At 45.2% G+C, this 18,355-nt stretch overlaps 1 protein-coding gene across 1 annotated transcript; it reads right to left on the bottom strand.

The window, feature by feature from the left end:
* Window positions 1-1,022: 1,022 nt before the first annotated feature.
* On the bottom strand, window positions 1,023-16,898 carry TSPAN32 (tetraspanin 32). The gene is made up of 6 exons (XM_042884474.1): window positions 16,674-16,898; window positions 16,253-16,327; window positions 6,569-6,670; window positions 5,886-5,978; window positions 4,392-4,475; window positions 1,023-2,926 (listed from the first exon to the last, which is right to left on the bottom strand). Exons 1-6 carry the CDS (start codon window positions 16,896-16,898, stop codon window positions 2,831-2,833), a joined length of 675 nt encoding a protein of 224 aa, XP_042740408.1. The 3' UTR covers window positions 1,023-2,830.
* Window positions 16,899-18,355: the final 1,457 nt, after the last annotated feature.

Here is an 18,355-nt window from a genome sequence, read left to right as displayed (position 1 = left end):
TTTATCACCAGGTGAATAGAGGCTGCAACAGCTCAGTGCCAAGGTAACACAGCTAAAAAGAAAACCAATGCATCCATAAGCAAGCTGATGTGCCTCAGGGTTAAACAACAGAGGTACTTAGCGATGCTAAGGAGAGCAAGAGGGGTAGTTTGCCTTAGGAAGGTACAGGCAACCTAAGGGAAGTCAACAGTGAGAGTTAGCAATGAATCTGGGCTCTGCTGAGGCCTCACCCAAGTTTGCCAGGTTACAAGGCTTCCAAGTTACAAGGCTTCAGAAGGAGCACAAGCTCAGGGTTTGAATTCAGATTGCACAGCAAAGGGGAAGTTATAATTTGGTGGCGGCCAGCATTGTCTGGGGGACAGGATATAGCAAAGCAATTTGAAGCCTGAAAGATTCCCACTGTCCCCACAATCAACTTCCTTTTCAGGCTCAGCTTAACTGCTTAACCTAGGCTTGCACAAGGGCTCCAAATCCTTGGTCTTTTACTTCTGCTGTGCAGAAGCCCCACGCATCCTCAGCTGCTGTGTGAGGCCTTTTCCTCCTTGCTAGTAGTGCTGCTTGAGAAGTGAAAGCAAAAAGCTGCACCTACTGCTTAATATAAGCAAGCAGTGGCCTTAGGAAGCATGGCCAGCTGACTACAGGCATACGTGAGTCATATGGAAGGCTTTGACCCCTCTGTCCCCATTACTATCCCTCCTCCATGGTTGGGTAAGAGGAGGCAGATGAGGGCTGCAGGCTGTGAGATGGGATCAAAGAGCATGGTATATACAACAAGTGTTTGTAGGGGGGGGATTATAACTTGTTTGGATATTTTATAAGAAAAACAAAAAATTCCAACCCCAGCTGTGGCTATAGAGCAGTGGAAGGAGAGGGACTTCCAGCTTACCTTGTTGGGAAGAAGCAGCCTGAGTCCTGAGGCACATGCAGCTGCATGGGGAACATGCAGCACCACAAGGCTCATTGAGGGCAGCCCATTGCGAACAGCCCAGCGCTGTGTATTGCAGAAGAGAAGGAATGATAGCTTTCAGCAAGAGATTGGTTTTTATTGAGGACACCAGGAGTCCTGTGTGCTGCTAACTGGCCTGAGGAACGACAACAGCAGTAGACTTGACAATGACAGCCAGAACTCACAGTGGAGACTGTCTCTGTGGAGGGTGATGTACTAAAGAACCCCTATATACATATCTCCAAATCTCTTCCCACCACCAGTAAGTCGATATGTTTGCAGGTGCAGCTGCATGGTAAGCATATCACCACTAAACTTGAAACAGCTTAAACGGTCACCACTAAACTTGAAACAGCTTGAACAGGGCTGGTGACTGCCAGGAGAGAGCTGGGTGATGCTCCACAGCACTTTGGACTCAATATTGACTCCAAAGCCTCTAACAAAGCTCTGCTTGTACCAGGGGAGAGGGACAAGGAGCCCTGGCTCTTCCTCCCTCAGTGCCTTTCTTTCCAATACAAAACATCTGCAACCGTGTTCAAATGCTAACCAGGTCTGGGGAGATACTGCAGGCTGTAATGCTGTTTTCACACATGCGGCAGTCCACATGCAGGGCCTGGAACTGTCCTGAACATCAGCATGGGGTTTTCCTCTTTCATCTCGATGAGATCATCTCCGGAAGCTGAGACAATCTCACCAGCCACTTACTGTTCTCAACAGGTAAAAGCCACAATGAAGGAGGGAGGTGAAAGCTGCTCTAAGAGATATTTTCCACTGCTGTAGCTCAGCAGATTTTCCAGCAGGAACTAAATCTATTGCTGTGATGGTTTTCAGCTTAGAAGTGGTTCTGCCTCCTTGCAATGAGGGCAAAGCACACCAGGAAGCCATCATTTCAGCTCGCCTGAGATGTTCAGCTGGCTGAGGCTTTTCAAATTCCTCCTTATTGTTGATAAGAAGGAGAGAAGAGGAAGTGGACATTGTGTTTTACATGGCTGGAGATCAGTCCATTTCTCCTTAATTTAAACACAAGCCCCATATGTTCAATATCAAAGTCCTTTTGTATTTCACAGCAGCATGGTAGGTTAGAGAAGCCAGAAAGAGACAGAATGGAGGCAGTGTGTTGAAGGAGTCCATGTGAAATCAGTGCAGCATCCAGAAGGCTGATCTAATCATAAGAATTTCAAAAACTCAAAAAAGGGAGATGCAGAGGGATGTGTCCTTATCCTGCTGGGCTGTTTCAAAACTCACACACTGCTTTCTGATTTTTTTTTTTTTCTTTCTTAATTTATATCAAGAATTCCAGCAACAGTTTGATAGAGAGGAAAAAAAAAAAAAAGGTAGTGGTGGCTGGGTGCTGACATACTCCGGGGTGGTCTAAAACCTGAAACCCTAGAGGCAACAATGAACACTGTCCCAGGTAGGAGAGCAAAGCTCCCTGTTTTTCAATACCACACCCAGCGTGCACATATTTACCAAGATCTGTCCCATGCTGCAGTCCGAAGCTCTTGCCCTAGAGAAGTCACATCTTTTGGGGTCACAGGAAACTTCTCATGTGACAGCGCAGAGGTTTGGTTTAATGCTATGATTTTGGATGGGCATTCTTCTGGTTAAGTCCTAGGGGGCTGTGTGTATTCTCCTTGTGCTACACACCATCCTTCTCTCAAGGAGGAAACCTGCATCTCCAAGCCCAGGTGCGTCTCAGTCCTCATCCATTCTCAGTGAATATTGAAGACTGCTGTTCTGCAGAGTTCCACCCAGATGGTGCAGCTTGGAAATGCACACAGGTGAGCAACACAACACCTTTCCAGAGGTTTGGTGCAGGACTCCAGGCATTGACCTACACTGAGAGCTGGGTCTGCCTGGTAGGGAAGCCTGGGAGACAGGCTTCTACCTTCCTTGCAAGGTGTATTTGCCTTTCCGATCCAGGTTGTCGCTGAAGTGGATGGAGAACCAGTTGAAAGAAGTCAGAACCATCCCATAAACCTGAAAGGAAATAGACAAGATGGGCAAACAATTAAATGCTGAATGGAGGAGGATGCTCCAGCTGTGCGAATAAGTGATCCTAAGTGTTGCCTGCTGGTTCCATTGGCACTTCTGAATTTGTTACATATGAAAGCGTCAGACTGTTCTTGAGGGAGCTCTTTTCCACTAAAAGAGTAAATATCAATTCCAACATGGGATAGAAGAAAAAAAGAAAAACTCATGTGGTGAAAGCATCTGATTGGAATTAGCACAGCACGGCTCAAGCTCGATCCTAAAAATATCTAAAAAGCGAGAAGAAGCCAGGAAACTCAGACTTCAAACTCTTTCCTCAAAACGACCCTCCATGCAAACAAACTCATAATAGCCCTTTGTGTACATAACAGAGAGAGAAAAAAAAAAAAATCCTCATGCATTGTTTGGAATAACCTAAAAAAACAACAAAAATAAGCCCCCAACACACGCACAGCGCAAGCGCAGAAGACAGCACGCTTCCTTTGTACCGCGCTTTTCCGACGAGTACACGGTGCTGCATCTGATCACGTCTCAGGATTTGCACAGGCAGCTTATCAAAGTGAGGATGTTGCAGGAGGTGTAAGAAGGGCTGCAACAACATGCTCTGTGTTGGCCTCATTGTGCAAATCAGTGGGGACACGTCTGCCACAGGGATGGGGACATCAGAGCCGTGGTCCCAGCTGGCTCACTTTGCTCCACATCCTGCTGTCACAATGGCCACTCTCATGGTGGGATTTCCTTTAGTGCACACTTCAAAGGCTTTCCTGCATTATCTAGCTATAACATCAAGTCGTGGGGGAAAATGTGGTATAATACAAGCACACAAATAGAAAAATAAAAAACACTCCACTTCAGTGTGGATATAGCTTAAGCAAAATTTCTCCTACACCAAAGGATAATTAGAAAGCAACACCAGATATTCGTATATGACTTTCCATTATGCATCAGCTATCCGTCCTGAGGATTTTCTGAGCAAGAGCTCAGCGGTGCTAAGATCCAATAAAGCCTTAATGCTAAAGCTCTGTGTGCATGTACGTAATTCCATGTAAGTAGAAATGTACCTATAACATTGCCTGATAGCTTTCCTAGCTTACTACTAGCAATACGAAACACACACACACACACACACACACACACACACACACACACACAAAGCGATCCTCTGGGTTTTCTTGAGAAGTCTTCTAATCTTCATTGTGTTAAAGTGGATCCAAATCCCTAAATACATGCTGGTCAGGAGAACTTTCCCCATCTTAAGAGCAGCGTAGAGATACCACAGAAGATAAAACCTATTTATTTTCCAATTTCCGTGGTGGAGGCCATCACCATTGATTTTTTCAGTGCTCATGTTCAAAACCCCCCAAGCCCCCATGTACTTATTTAGGATACTTGTACTTATTTAGGATACAAGTCCCCTGTGGGGCCAGGAGCACACAGGAACAGGCACAGCTACCGTGAAGCCGATGGTGATGCCCAGGAGTGTGGAGACAAAGCCCATGTGCTTCTTCAGAAAGCCATGCATCTCTTGTAGGCAATCCTGAAAGGAGAGAGACACCTCTTGCAGTGTGGCAGCAGCTCAGGTGGGAAGACAAACACCTGCAGTATATTTTCTGTTACTACAATACGTTTATGATTTTCTTACTAGGATGCATTTCAGTCTACAGAGGATGTGTGTACACACAGCTAGTGTGGTCATGCACAGTGTTATTTTCTTCCTCTGGGAAATGGAGGGGGTGATGTGAAAAGACTGGAAAGCAGAGCATATCATAATGCTGCGTGTTCCCCAAAGACACTAACATCTCAGCATTGAAGGTACCACCAGCATTACTATGTATTAGCATTAAGCACTCTAGCAAACCCACTGAAATCCAGTGGCGATAGCCAAGAGTCATTTCAAGAATGCACAAAACTTGCCCTTGACTTTGTAGAACAAGGTAAAAGGGCTTATGGCCCCACAGAATCAGCACATGAGTGAATGCATTGCAGCAACCAAATGCCGTGGTTCCCTCCAACCAAGTGCAAACCATTAGTGAGGCTGACCAAAGGCACAGTGCCCAGGGCTGCTTTACTCTTTCTTCCTGCTCTTTGAGCTGAGGTCTACTTCACTTTGGTGCTGAATTTTCCAGGAGGCAGCTGGAAACCATGGGTTAATGCATACTGGTGCATCAAAAGGTTGTGTTACTGCTTATCATAGAAACATCACATCATTAAGGTTGGAGAAGACCTCTAAGATCATCTAGTCCAACCATTCACCTACCACTAGTAGCGCCCAATAAACAATGTCACTCAATACCACATCTCCACAGTTCCTGAATACCTCTAGGCACAGTGACTCCCCCACCTTCATGGGCAGCCTGTACAAATGCCTCATCACTCTTTCTGAGAAGAAATTTTTCTTAATATAAAACTTGAACCTCCTCTGGCACAATTTCCTCCATCAAGACACAACAGCAATATTTCCACATAGCTGTCTGTAGCAACACCATTTGTTTTTCCTAGGGACAACTCACGTTCTGAAGCTAATTTTGTTATTCCAGTGGGGAAAAAAGCATACAAGAGATTTACTCAGACTATGAAGTCTATGTTACAACTTCAGTAACAGCACACACAGTCTAATACTGGAGGGCTCTTCAGTGCTTCATTGGCATTTTGCAACCAAGTATAAAGTCTGCTTGATGAAACTACTGCTGGACAACATAATCCTGCTTTATAAGTTTCTCATTTAAATTTTTAATACCTGCTTAATGCCCTTGGGAAAAGGAATTACAGTCATCGTGTGCTCTTTCAACATTTGCTGTTAGCAGAACACGTGTTAAGCCTTAGAGACCAGAACCACGTGACAAATTCAATAGTGTTTTTCCATCAGACCCATGTCTGTGTTATCACACAACCTCCACACATGCAGAAGATGAGGAGGCTGGAGAAAAGCAACAGAGAAGCAACTTACCCGTCCAGCAGTCCGCTCTGTGCCAGGATGGCACATGTTGTGCTCGACAGCAGCTGTGTCTCCAAGAGGGGAGTGCTTCCCACAGCACAGGAACTGCAAGAGAGGGCAGGGTGGTAAACGGGGCTGTGAGGAGCAAAGCAGGCAGGCAAAAGGTAGTCACAGTGATGGAAGCTAAATACACAACACTAGACAAGGATTATTTCACCATCAATTATAGTGGCTAAACTAAGCAGGTGCCTACCATGCTGTGCATCCCAGGTCATTGAGTTTGCAAGACAGCTAGCAACTTTACAACATTGCAAGAGCTCACATTATCACAGAATCATCTGAATTGGAAGGGACCCTTAGAGGTCATCTGGTCCAACTCCCCTGCAATGAACAGGGACACCTACAACTAGATCAGGTGCACAGAGCCCTCTATTCTTTGCCAGCAACAGGCTCAAAGGTAGACAGGAGTAATCAAACTAAGTAGCTCTGTTGGATTATATAGAATTCTCACCCTCTCTATACTTGACTGAAGGTGCTAGAAGGTGTATATGGCTGCTCTCATGCTACATACGGACTTAGCAAAAGGCTGGTTCCAGAGGAAAACAGTACTATAGCACTGGCAAAGCAGAGCCTGTTGGAATCAATGGGCAGATGCTCCAGAAAAAGGCTTCTGTGAAGTCTGGAAGATAACTTACTATTTCATGGATGAGAGTCAGCTCGTGCCTCTTGGAGCTAGAGCCATTCCTCCTCACCTCCTCATACACGAGGTCGTATACATCCAGCATACTGTCCTCCACCTGCAACAGAGGCAAACATCTGTACCGTGCACCAAGATGAGCACAGCAGCTGCCCAATTGGCTTTCGACTGAAGCTTTTGGCCAGTTTTAGATGTACTGTCAAAGAAATACAGAAACATAAGTGCCTGTGACATATGTGCCTCCATGTCCCTCCGTGTCCTGCCAGGGAGAGGTGACAACATCATCTTGTTCTGAGAAGAGATTATAAAGACAAGTCTCTGCCATCTTGCCAAAACATAAAAGTGAGAGCACCTCTGGTGGACAGCAGTGATGGAAGAGTTCCTCTGAATTAAGCCCAAAAAATAACGGAGTGACTCAGTGGTGAATCAGATCCTAAATATTTACTAAAACTATGAGAACTTGCAGCTTGACAAATCCCAGCCAACTCTTGCTCAGCTTTCAATGGAAAAATATGACAATTGCTTTTAGCGCCAGGAAAAAAAAAAAAAAGATTCATTTCTTCCTTTCATTTCCCCTTGCTTCCCTGCCCATATTGATCTGAATGGGCTGAAGGCAACACTTGGCTCTCAGAGCAGAGGATCGATCCACAGGACAGAGGGAATGGGGTGGAACGAGGGCTCCTGGAGCAAGGCCACCTCTCAGCACTCCAATGTGGATGTGCATACCATCCTCCCTCTAGGAAAAACTTAAACCTCAATAAAAAGCAAAACATTCAAACTTTCCTAACTTCAGGTATGCCATAAAGCAGCTTCCTAGCAGCAGCAATTAAGTAAATTAATTCAGTAAAAAAAGCTTACTTCCACTGAAGAATTAAGAATAATGAAAAAAGGGATAATTTTTCATCCTACTCTTGTGGTGTTGTTACTTTTATACCTCTCATTACTCACAGTCCTTCCAGTACCTGAAACAGCCTGCAGGAAACTGGGGAAGAACTGAACCTGAAAGGCAGAGTAATGATGGGGCAAGGATAATGGCATTAAACTAAGAGAGAGGAGTCTTAGGTTAGATATAGAGACAAAAGCCTTTATTCAGAGGGTGGTGAGGCACCAGCTGCCCAGATAAACTGTGGATGCCCCATCCCTGGAAGCACTTAAGGCCGTGAGCAGCCTGATCTGGTGGAAGGAAGATCATACAAGGTCCCTTCCAACCCAAACCATCCTATGATTCAAAATATTCTGCTGCAGATAGCATATGCTCCATGCTGCATTGTAAGTACAGTGAGCAGTGCAGCTGCACGCAGTACTTCACTGAAAGCAATCAGACAAAACCCATTTCCAAAGAGACTTATTTTAGATGTCCTGCAGTGACATCACATCAAGCCTTTTGACTGAGGCCGTTAGAAGAAAGGCACGTGATGGAAAAGGTTGAATGAATGAGAGTCCCACAACAAACCTATAGCAGAAATGTTTTCCAACCATAGGAATCAGCAAGGGAAGAGCCACAGGCAGGCACCACTTCACAGCCTTCTCAACCACAGCCATGGTGATATCAGTGAGGAGAAAATAATCTCCAGACACATCATGGCTATTGAAGACTTCGATTACACAGTGTTCCTAAGCTTACTTCTGAGCTGTGTTCTTCTTTAAGTACTGATTTTTCATTTTCCCAAGTAGCCTCCAAGAAGCAAAACCACAAAGGATTAAATGGAAATTATTTTATAGCAACGATTTCCTTTTAGAACATGCGTTCGGGCAAGCCCGAGAGTATAGTCTGCTGATTAGTCCTTCTCAGTTCTTCTATCCAGCAATTGCATCTAGCATTTGTTTCCTCTGAATACACAATTCAGATTGCAGTAATGCACCAAACATCCAACAACAAAGCCTGCTTTCTTCTTTTTTTTTTTTCTCTTTTCAAATAAGGAGCAAATTGACTGTAATTTCTCCACATCATCTTGATTAGTTTTGCCAGAATTATTTGATTTTGGAGGGGAAAGTAGCTGCCTTAAGACAAAGTGGCAGTTGGTTTTCACAGATTACTGCAGAGAGCTTTCTAGTTTAAGTATTGCAATGGTAGGTGTCAAGTCCTAAATCCCCATATTTATCATTGCTGTTTCCTTCCATGCAGGGGACCACGCCAAAGAGCATAGGAGGTATAACAGGAGGACAGCCAAAGGCTGCAGTAATAAGTCACCCTATAATAGAATGGCTTGGATTGAAAGGGACCTCAAGGATCATCAAGCTCCAACCCCCACTCTACATGCAGGGCCACCAACCTCCCCATTTAATACTAGACCAGCCTGCCCAGGGCTCCATCCAACCTGCCCTTGACCACCTCTAGGGATGGGACATCCACAGCCTCTCTGGGCAGCCTGTTCCAGCACCTTACCACTCTCTCTGTAAAGAACTTCCCCCTGACATCCAACCTAAATCTTCCCTCCTTGACCATCTCACCAACCTGCCTGCCCAAGATGGGGTTGTGTTTGTGCTCAGAGCTCAGCCATCGCATATGGCAGCCTCTACCCAGACCGAAAATGGCACACAGCCTCATGCATGTCTAATGATGGGAAAAAATAAAACCTGAAAGTGTCAGGCAAAGTCACCCAATGGGTTCATGACACTGCCTTATTTGTGACGTTGTTTATTTTGTTCACACAAATTCATCCCTCAACTTTCCTGCGAGCAGGAACATAGAATAGTGAAGAGAGTACCTCACTACATCACTTCAAATTGCCATAAATTCCTATCACACACTCAATTTTCATTCTGCCACCCCAAAATAATTCTTTTTTCTTGCAGCAGGTGTTGGAGAAAAAAAATAATCAGGGTGCTTTCTCTCCCAATTAGGCAACCGGATGCTTTTTGAGTGGTTATGCTGATACTGTTCATAAAGCCCCTTAAGAAAGCCACAGCTGTGCCTCATCCCTTAATAACTCAGCAGCTACATAACCAGCAGAGACAGCTAGAGAAAAGAAAGCCTTTCTGGGCTTCCCCTACAGAGGTCCTATACTTCCATCCCACATTTTCACCACTCTGGTCACATGGGTTTACCTCTTCCTGATGAAGCACTGACGACTTACCGCATGATTCAAAGATGCTTACAATGAGCGCTGTGACCTGTTGCTGGAGGAGGTCAGTGGCTCAATGTCTGGATGGAGATTGGTGACAAGTGCTATACCCTCAGGGATCAATCCATGCAGAATCTCCCCTACGAGGACAGGCTGAGAGCTAGGCTGGAAAAGAGAAGGCTCTAGGGAGACCTGAGGACAGCCTTTCATTATCTAAAGGGGGTACTGAAAGAAAGAAGGGGACGCTCTTTGGCAGGATCTGTTGCTACAGGACAATGGGAAATGGTCTAAAACTGAAAGAGGAGAAGTTTAGACCAAATATAAGGAAGAAGTATTTTACAGTAAGGGCAGTGAGGCACTGGCACAGGCTGTCCAGAGATATGGTGGAAGCCCCATCCCTGGAGATGTTCAAGGTCAGGCTGAACATGGCTCTGAGCACCCAATCTAGTGTAGGTGTCCCCGTTCATTGCAGGGGAGTTGGACCAGTTAGCCTTTAATGGTCCCTTCCTACACAAAAGATTCTATGATTCTAGGAGTATTTCTGCACAAAGATATCCCTTGGAAGGAAAATGCACTTCTAGTGCTCATCTGTTAGAAAACAAACAAACAAACAAAGCAGTGAGAGCTGAGGATGGAGCATCAGCTGGGCTTGAGAAAAATCTCCAGGTTAAGTGTTAAGAAGGTCACACCTTAGAGTAATTCTTTTCCCAGAAGAAGCTTGGCAAAATGTTCCAACTCTAAATTAGTCAAATAATTGCTCTCTCCCGTGTCTGTCTGCATTCCTTAATGAAACATTCATTTAAGGGTGATAGAGATAGGTTTGCAGATGCAACTAATGGAAAATCACTGAGATTGATGCTGCTGACATCAAGCAACTTAATAGAGCAGCATTTTTCACTTGGAGTAAAAGAATGAAGGAATTTTGAGACTGTTTATTATGCTCTATATCCTCTATACTCCCTAAAGAAGCAGAATTTATGATTTCAGGAAGGTATTCAATCTGTATAAACCACTCGTGTTCTTTCCTATCTGTTCACTGCTGCTGAGAGGGTTGCACTTGGTGTCAGTAAGGCAGTGTTTTAAGATGTGAAACTGGAACAAAGTGGTTGTCACTCTCTACACCATTCCTTGTTCCAGTATGAAAACCCAATCACTGCAAGTTGGAGCTTTATGCTTCCCTAACAGCATTTCAGCTCCCTTCCTCGCCCCCGCATCGGGCTTCCTCCAGCCCAGAGCTCACAGCTGCAGAAACACAGCCAGCATGCAAAGCAGAGCAGAGCAGCTCGGAGCTCCCGCCTCCAGATGGGTGACATCAGGAGACGCTGCTCTCCTCGGATGCTGGAGGTCACTGGAGACTGCTGATGGAGTAAGAGCAGGGAGACCCAAACGAATCCTACAGGCTAAGTGGTTTTCATCTGATATGTATATGTATGTGTGTGTACCTTATATTATATATACATATATGTATGTGTATATACACGCACACACACACACACAATACAAACATTTATTTAAATAACACATGCACTTTCCCCCTCTTACCAGTTTCGGGACAGCAAGAGTCTTTTTTGTTCATCACTGACAGCACATGCAAATAGAGGGGGAAAGAAAAGCTGCTGTGAAACCATAAAGCCCACAGCGGCAACACTTTGCTAAGCCATTTCTCTCCAATTCCAGCACCTTCTGCTGCTGTAAACGGTTTGCACAAGGAGCTGATGAAAATGCTGACCTGCTTCACTGCTCCCCTCCCATCTCAGCACTGCTTTCCCGAAACACAGATGCAGGCAGAGCTCCTCCAGGGGCAGAGCCCAGCTCAGAGCAGCAGCACTGGCAGCCAAAGTGCTCAGCAGCTGCCAGCTCTGGGGTGGGTGACTCACTGTTTTCCAGAGCAGGGGCACAGTTCTGCTTCTGTGGGGGGGGAATGCTGCCTGGAGGCAGGGGAGCACAAAACCACACCAATCTCCAGTGCACGAGTTTCTGACCTGCTTGGCAGGCAGGGTGCACATATGCATTTAAGTACGTACACAGATGCACACAGAATCATTTGAGTTGGAAGGGATGTCTAAAGGACACCTGGCCCAACTCCCCTGCAATGAAAAGGGACACCTACAGCTCAATCAGGCTGCTCAGAGCTGTGTCTGGCCTGACCTTGAATGTCTCCTTCCAGCTGCTGTTAAGCAAACCTCATTTCTCATCTCCACACCCCAAACCAACAGCAAAAGTTCGGCAGAAGTCTGGCTGGCTGGCTACTACACCAAAGGTTTCTTTCTCCTTAATTCTCCATACCTGATATTACACCTCTTGTCATAGATACCAGTCTCAGTGTGCTGAGGTCTCCTGTTTCTTTATTATCTTTTTTTATAGCTAAGTATTTCAGTTCACAATATTTTGCAACAGAATTGCTGAACCACAATGCTGGCAAGGGTACTCACGGCTGCCACCACTCAGATCCAACCGTTTATGAACCTCTCAGTTTTGTGGTCAAGCCATCTCTCACCTGCAGCATATGAAATGGCATCATTCAAGACTGCTTCATCATAGAAAAACACCAAAACTGCTTTCAGATTGAAAAAAAAAAAAAAAAAAAAAAAAAAAAAAGGAAAGTTGCATTAGCAACAGAACTGATTCCAGGTGAGCACCATCACCCATAGAATCATTTGAGTTGGAAGAGACCTTTGAAGGCCATCTGGTCCAACTCCCCTGCAATGAACAAGGACACCTACACTAGATCAGATGCTCAGAGCCCCATCCAACCTGACCTTGGGTGTCTCCAGGGACAGAACACCCACCACCTCTCTGGGCAACAAGCACCAAGGTCATGTGAGCCTGGAAGCATCATCCCATACTGGGGTGATGGGAACCACTGACTGGTGCTGCTGGAGGCAGCAGCTGCAGCTCTGCAGTGAGAAAAGCAGAAAAGGGGCCACGGGTTCAGAGCTGGGGCAACAATAAATAATGAAGCATGAGTGGCTCAGCAGTACGTCAGACAAAGGGGCGTACTGTCTCCTACGTGATGAGAACACAAACATGGGAGAGTTGCATGATATTTAGGGAAGAGGGGGGAGGGGCTTTCCCTTCCCTTTTCATTTTTTTTCTTTTTTTCTCATATTTCTGAGAAAGGAAAAACTCAGTGCTTACTTTAGAGCAGTTGTGCCTGGTAGCATGAATAACACCAGGACCAAGGAAGACATCAGACTATTTCTGTCGTTTTAACAGCCAAATCCCCACTTTTTGCAAAGGCCCTTGAAAGACCTCTGCAAGTGGCTGCAATTGTATCGCAGCCCTGCTGCATCAAAAAGGAACCAGCCAGTGTGCTCTGATTCCGGTTTCATAAAGTACTGAACCCACCTCCAGTTTGCATTTAAGTCCCATTAAAATCACTGTGATATAAGCTTGTATTTAAGCATTGCAGAAGGTGGGGCCATCGTCTTGTACTGGACTCTATAGAAGCTAGCCCCAGCATAAAGCAAAGCAAAGCCAAGCAACCCCTACATCCAAAGGGCATGGGAAAATCAGGGGTGCACACCAGAAGAGTGGGCAGATACCCAACAGATGCACACTGACAGCCCGAGCAGGATGAAGGAGGCATGGAGCAGCAGCTCAAATCATCACCTGCTGTGAGGCTTTGGGTACGTCAGCAGTTCCTCTTTTTATTTTTCCTGGCATTCATGGCAAAGGGAACTGTTCCTCTAATCCAACCCAGGAGAAGCTTGGCACCACCACTGCACCATTACTTGGCTTCAAGTGTCTCCCAGCATCAGGAGGTAAATCATAATTTACTTGCTTTTAAGCTAACGTTTACTTTCTATCAAATCTGTGTAATTAAGAGGCACCTTCTGATGCAGAACAGCCTTCAGCAGTTCTATTTCTGCTGATTCACCCTCCAATCCCAGTGGGCTCATGAGGCTGCTGGGAGCATTCCCTACACTGCTGCAGAGAAAAACCAAAATGTGACACAGCAGATCCCTGAGCCTTTCCCTCAGCAAAGCCCAGAGACGAGCCCCCCAGATCTGTTTTGTGTTTGTTACCAAGAATACCCAATGCCCTTCTCAGCTATAATAGAGCACTCAGAAAGCTCAGGAATCATAGAATGGTTTGAGTTGAAAGGGACCCTTAAAGGCCATCTGGTCCAACTTCCCTGCAATAAACAGGGACACTTACACTAGATCAGGTGCTCAGAGCCCCATCCAACCTGACCTTGAATGTCTCCAGAGACAGAGCTCCTACCATCTCTCTGGGCAACCTGTGCCAGTACCTCACCATCCTCATTGTAAAGCATTTTTTTTCTTATATCCAATTTAAACCTCCCCTGTTCTAGCTTGAGACCATTTCCAGCTCTCTTCCCTCCAGCCTCTGCAGGCAGGTTTCTCCAGCAGCAGTTAATGTGCGAAGAGAGAAGGAGAGCTGGCAGGTCTGCAGGAGGAGGCAGCCGCCCAATGAGCTGTGCCAGATATGGCATAAACCTACATCCTTCTCCAGGTCCCAGCTGCACCAGGCTGTGCTGGGCAGTGGTTTACGGGAAAGGAGTTGCCTTCAAAATAACTTCTTTCTTGGAAAAGAAGACTCAGCTCCTTGGCTTCAAGAACCAAGACTTCCTAACGTGGCTGGAAACCATCAGAAAACCCCATCCTGTTGGTGGTTGTCACAGCTGTTCAAAGTGAGGTCATCTTTGCTACCCTTCTTCACGTGTCATTCTCTCATTGGCTGTCACTGGTGCCACTCCTCTAACAGATTAGTGGCACTCTCCCACCAGGAGACAGCAAAAGGAGTTTGTCAGCAGGCTAATTACTGGTGATCACCACTGATCTCATAGAACTCAAGTTGTGTTGCCAGAGAGACAGGTGGAGGATCTGAGGTGTTACTCTTAGTTATCCTTCCCCCATTTTGTCCACCATTCTCTTTGCAGAACCCCTCAGACAAGTATGCATTGGGAAGGAGTAAGTTATTTTCTCAACGTTAACTTCTCTGAATTTATGCAGACAGATGGACACAAAGAAGATGGTACAGAAGAGGGCATAAAACCCAGTTATTGGCCATGTGGACAGACCCATAGAGCGAGGGATAATCACAATACCGAGTGGAGGATTCAGACTTCCAGGGTAAAGCACAATAAATCTCAGATTCTTGTTTTTCACATGTCTGGTAGAAGTTGTTTTACAAAGACTGGTGACATCGAGTCTGTCTGGGATGCAGGTAACTTGAAAGTAAAAAAGACATGACAGATCTCTGAAAGGACAGGAGCTACAGGAAGTCAGAAGAACAGCAGAGATTGGAAAATGAGAAACATTCATGTTTTGTTTACAGTGTCCAAGTCTGAGAAAATGGACTATTTACAGACAAGTTGTCTTTTTCTCCTGTCCTGCATAGCTTCTCTGCAAGAAGCAATGTAAACAACTGGTCTCTAAAGAAGCCAAAGGCAAGCAGGGCACCTTGCTTTCTACTGCCAAAGTCATTCTTCAGCTGAACATGGGACTTTTCCATTGCAGATGATTTTCAGTAAGAAGGGTTTGCTCTATAAAGGGAATTCAGGTGTTTTTTAATCAAGAGGATTAACACACAGCAAGAATCTGCTGCGGTTTTGTGGGCAAGGAAACCAGGATTGGGACACACTCGTATCTGCATTCCTTCCTTGCTGGAGAGACAAGTTTTTTCAAGCAAAACCAGATTTCTAAGCATTTTGTAAGTGATACTCCTAATTAAATCTTTCCTCATTTCCAGCTCCTGTCTTAGTTTTCATCTTTGCAAAAAGAGAAACCCAGGAGGATCTCCAACTGCATTTTAATTTTTCTGTTGTCAGAAACACTGCTGGCTTTCCTTATCTGGAAAGTAGACGCTGAACAAAAAACTCTCATCTTGCCTAGGAAAAACTATTTCTGTTTTGTTTCAGACAGTACCAAAAACCAAGTACTGAAAGTAACCATAACATGTGGAAGCACTTATGGACAAAGCACTTGAAAAAAAAAAAAAACCAAACAGCTAGATAAAGATTTGAAGCAAAAACGCTACTGGACCATCCATATCCACCCCATGTTTGCAAAGTAGTTGGACAAACTGATAGAGGGAAAAAAAAAAAACTGTGCCAAGGGAATCACTGGCAAAGGGCAAGAAACAAGCGGTCAGCCCTAAGCCACAAAGCATTAGCATGGAGAAAGCTAAGTTGTAAACACAGCTCCTGGGTGGTTGCCCTGGAAGTCAGCAGAGCTAGAGGTGGCCACAACCCACTGCAGCCTTTGAGCAGAGGCTCCCAGCTGACATTACCCAGAACTGGAGTTGATGCTACGCAGCGTTTCAGAAAATTATAACTTCAAGAGTCAAGCAGCTTCATTTTTCAAAAGCAACCTCCCAAAACCACTTAAAGCAAGGCTCATATCTTGTCTTACCTGGACATTTGCCCTGTTCAAAGGTTTGTACAGCAAACATTCCACGTTCCCCTCTCCCTCTAGGTAACCCACAGGGAAGGGCAGCCCTTCTCTTGCAAAGGATGGATGTAACACAACATGCAGCCTATAGACCTTGATGAGGGTGGCTTAATTACCACCAGCTGCCCCTTTTAGGGTAGAAATCACTGCAAAACCTGTGAAGAAAGTCTTCTGGCATCTCCTGCAAAGAGTGCTTACCTCTGTGCTGTGCATGTATCTCCAGCAGAGAGCTGGTATCATCCCACAGAAGGCCAGAGCAAAGCAGAAAAATGCCTGGGAAGAAAGAGAAAACCACCATCAGTTACAATAGGGGGAAAAAACATCCATTTGAAAACACCCTAGCAACATATTTAGTATGCTCACACGAGCAAGTCTGGTTAAAGCTAGAGCAGAGCATCACTGTCTCTTGGTGTGCTCTGTACTCCTGTTAGTTGTCAAGAGTGGGATGTGCATTGTGATTCTCCATCAGGAACCAGTGATTACAATGTGGCTATTTAAAGTGATTGACCACTCAGCTTCCTATGGGATGATTAACCTACATCTTCCCAAGGAATTTCATTCACTTAGCTAAGGGTTTCATGGTGGGGAAAAACTGCCTGGATAGTCCAAATATGCATACAACAGGCAGATGGAGAGCAGCCAGTGTTGGGGAAGGAGCTGGGATTCTCCTGACCCATGTCTCAGCACAGGCCACGCTGTGTCGTTCAGACAAAAGGATGACAGAAATATAACCAAAGCCACCAAATGATCCTGGAGAGCCCAAACAATGCAGCAGTGACACAGGAGGCGGCCGGACTCTGTCCTCCTCCCCAGGCATAGAGCTGGAAGTCAGGCATGCCGTCATGTTATTTGAACAAATCTAATCTCAAACAAAACCTGGACCTGATGTAAACACTGAGTGTCTGTTGTGACAGCTGGGCCAAGGGCTCTGATAACACACACACACACACACACACACACAGAAAAGTGGCTGTAAAATATTTGAAGACTAATTGGAGGTGTTTAAGAACCATAGAGATATGGCACTGAGGGACGTGGTCAGTGGGTATGGTGGGGATGGGTTGGTGGTTGGACTGCATGATCTTAGAGGTCTTCTCCAGCCTTAATGATTCCACGACTCTCTGAGCACTCCCCATATATGATTCCCTTTGCAAGTTTTTCCATGTTTCCTCTTCCAAAATGGAGTTATGTAGCAGAGCAGAGTCACCCATCTGATCATAGCTTATTCTATTTTTTCTCCCTATGAGTATTCCAATAGTATGACTTGGCTGAAACCTCTTAAAAATTAAATCACAGAATCACAGAATGGCCAGGATTGGAAGGGACCTCAAGAATCATGAATCTCCAGCCCCACTGCCACATGCAGGGCCACCAACCTCCCCATTTAATACCAGACCAGGCAGCCCAGGGCCCCATCCAATCTGTCTTTGAACAAATAAATCACAAAAGTTTATCGAATTCAAGCTTAAGGGAATAAAGAAGAGTAACTTTTGCTTTAGAGGTGTAGTTTTTCAGAGAAAGAAATAAGAAAGGAAAATAAAAAAGAAAGAAGCCCCAAAAACCTCCACATACTGCAAGAAAGGAAAACGTGTTGCATCAAATCCTGGAAATGAAACCAAAAATGCCAGCAAGATGAATAATCAAATTGTTCCTCACTGGAACCAGCCCTTGCATTCTGCTGCCTCTTTGCATGAACCCCTTAACAAACCACATAGGAAAGTCAATACTTCTACCTGATTTTAGATGAAAATCGGGCTTGAAAAACCAGAAAATTAAGGCAGGTTGAAAAACCTCACTGACAGCAATGGGAAAGATCTCCCATGTGAACCTGGACAGCATCGATGTGTCGCCACTGTGTTTCTCCCGCTGGCTCTCTCATCCTTCCAGCACTTGCACCATCACCGTCTGTGGCTCAGCTCCACCCCATCCCTCCAGTGTGTGCTCTCCCTTCTGCCTGCGGCTCTGGGAGCAGGGAGAGGCCCCTCGGGAGCCCACAGCCGGTGCAAAGCAATTACATGGCTCCCAGAGCATCTCATAAATGAATTATGGGCTGTACTCTCCTCTTGCCAGCCAAAAGGCTTTTGGAAGCGCAACTTTGTAATTACATTAGAAGGCATTTGGAGGAAAAAAAAATAAGGCAAAACAGGAAAGAAAGAAAGAAAGAAAGAAAGAAAGAAAGAAAGAAAGAAAGAAAGAAAGAAAGAAAGAAAGAAAGAAAGAAAGAAAGAAAGAAAGAAAGAAAGAAAGAAAGAAAGAAAGAAAGAAAGAAAGAAAGAAAGAAAGAAAGAAGGAAAGAAGGAA

The sequence above is a fragment of the Lagopus leucura genome, unplaced genomic scaffold (genome assembly GCF_019238085.1).
Source record: "Lagopus leucura isolate 7727_CA_CO unplaced genomic scaffold, USGS_WTPT01 Super-Scaffold_100044, whole genome shotgun sequence".
NCBI lineage: Eukaryota > Metazoa > Chordata > Aves > Galliformes > Phasianidae > Lagopus > Lagopus leucura.
This window is presented reverse-complemented; position numbering and strand designations above follow the sequence as displayed.

What these genes read in the sequence shown, in the direction of transcription:
- TSPAN32 (XM_042884474.1), bottom strand. Translation starts at nt 16,898, where the DNA reads ATGACGGCATGCCTGACTTCCAGCTCTATGCCTGGGGAGGAGGACAGA. An exon ending in GATACATGCACAGCACAGAG is followed by an intron (nt 6,671 to 16,252) that starts GTAAGCACTCTT and finishes CCTCTGTTGCAG; the next exon opens with GTGGAGGACAGTATGCTGGA. An exon ending in CAGAGCGGACTGCTGGACGG is followed by an intron (nt 4,476 to 5,885) that starts GTAAGTTGCTTC and finishes CTCTCCTTTCAG; the next exon opens with GATTGCCTACAAGAGATGCA.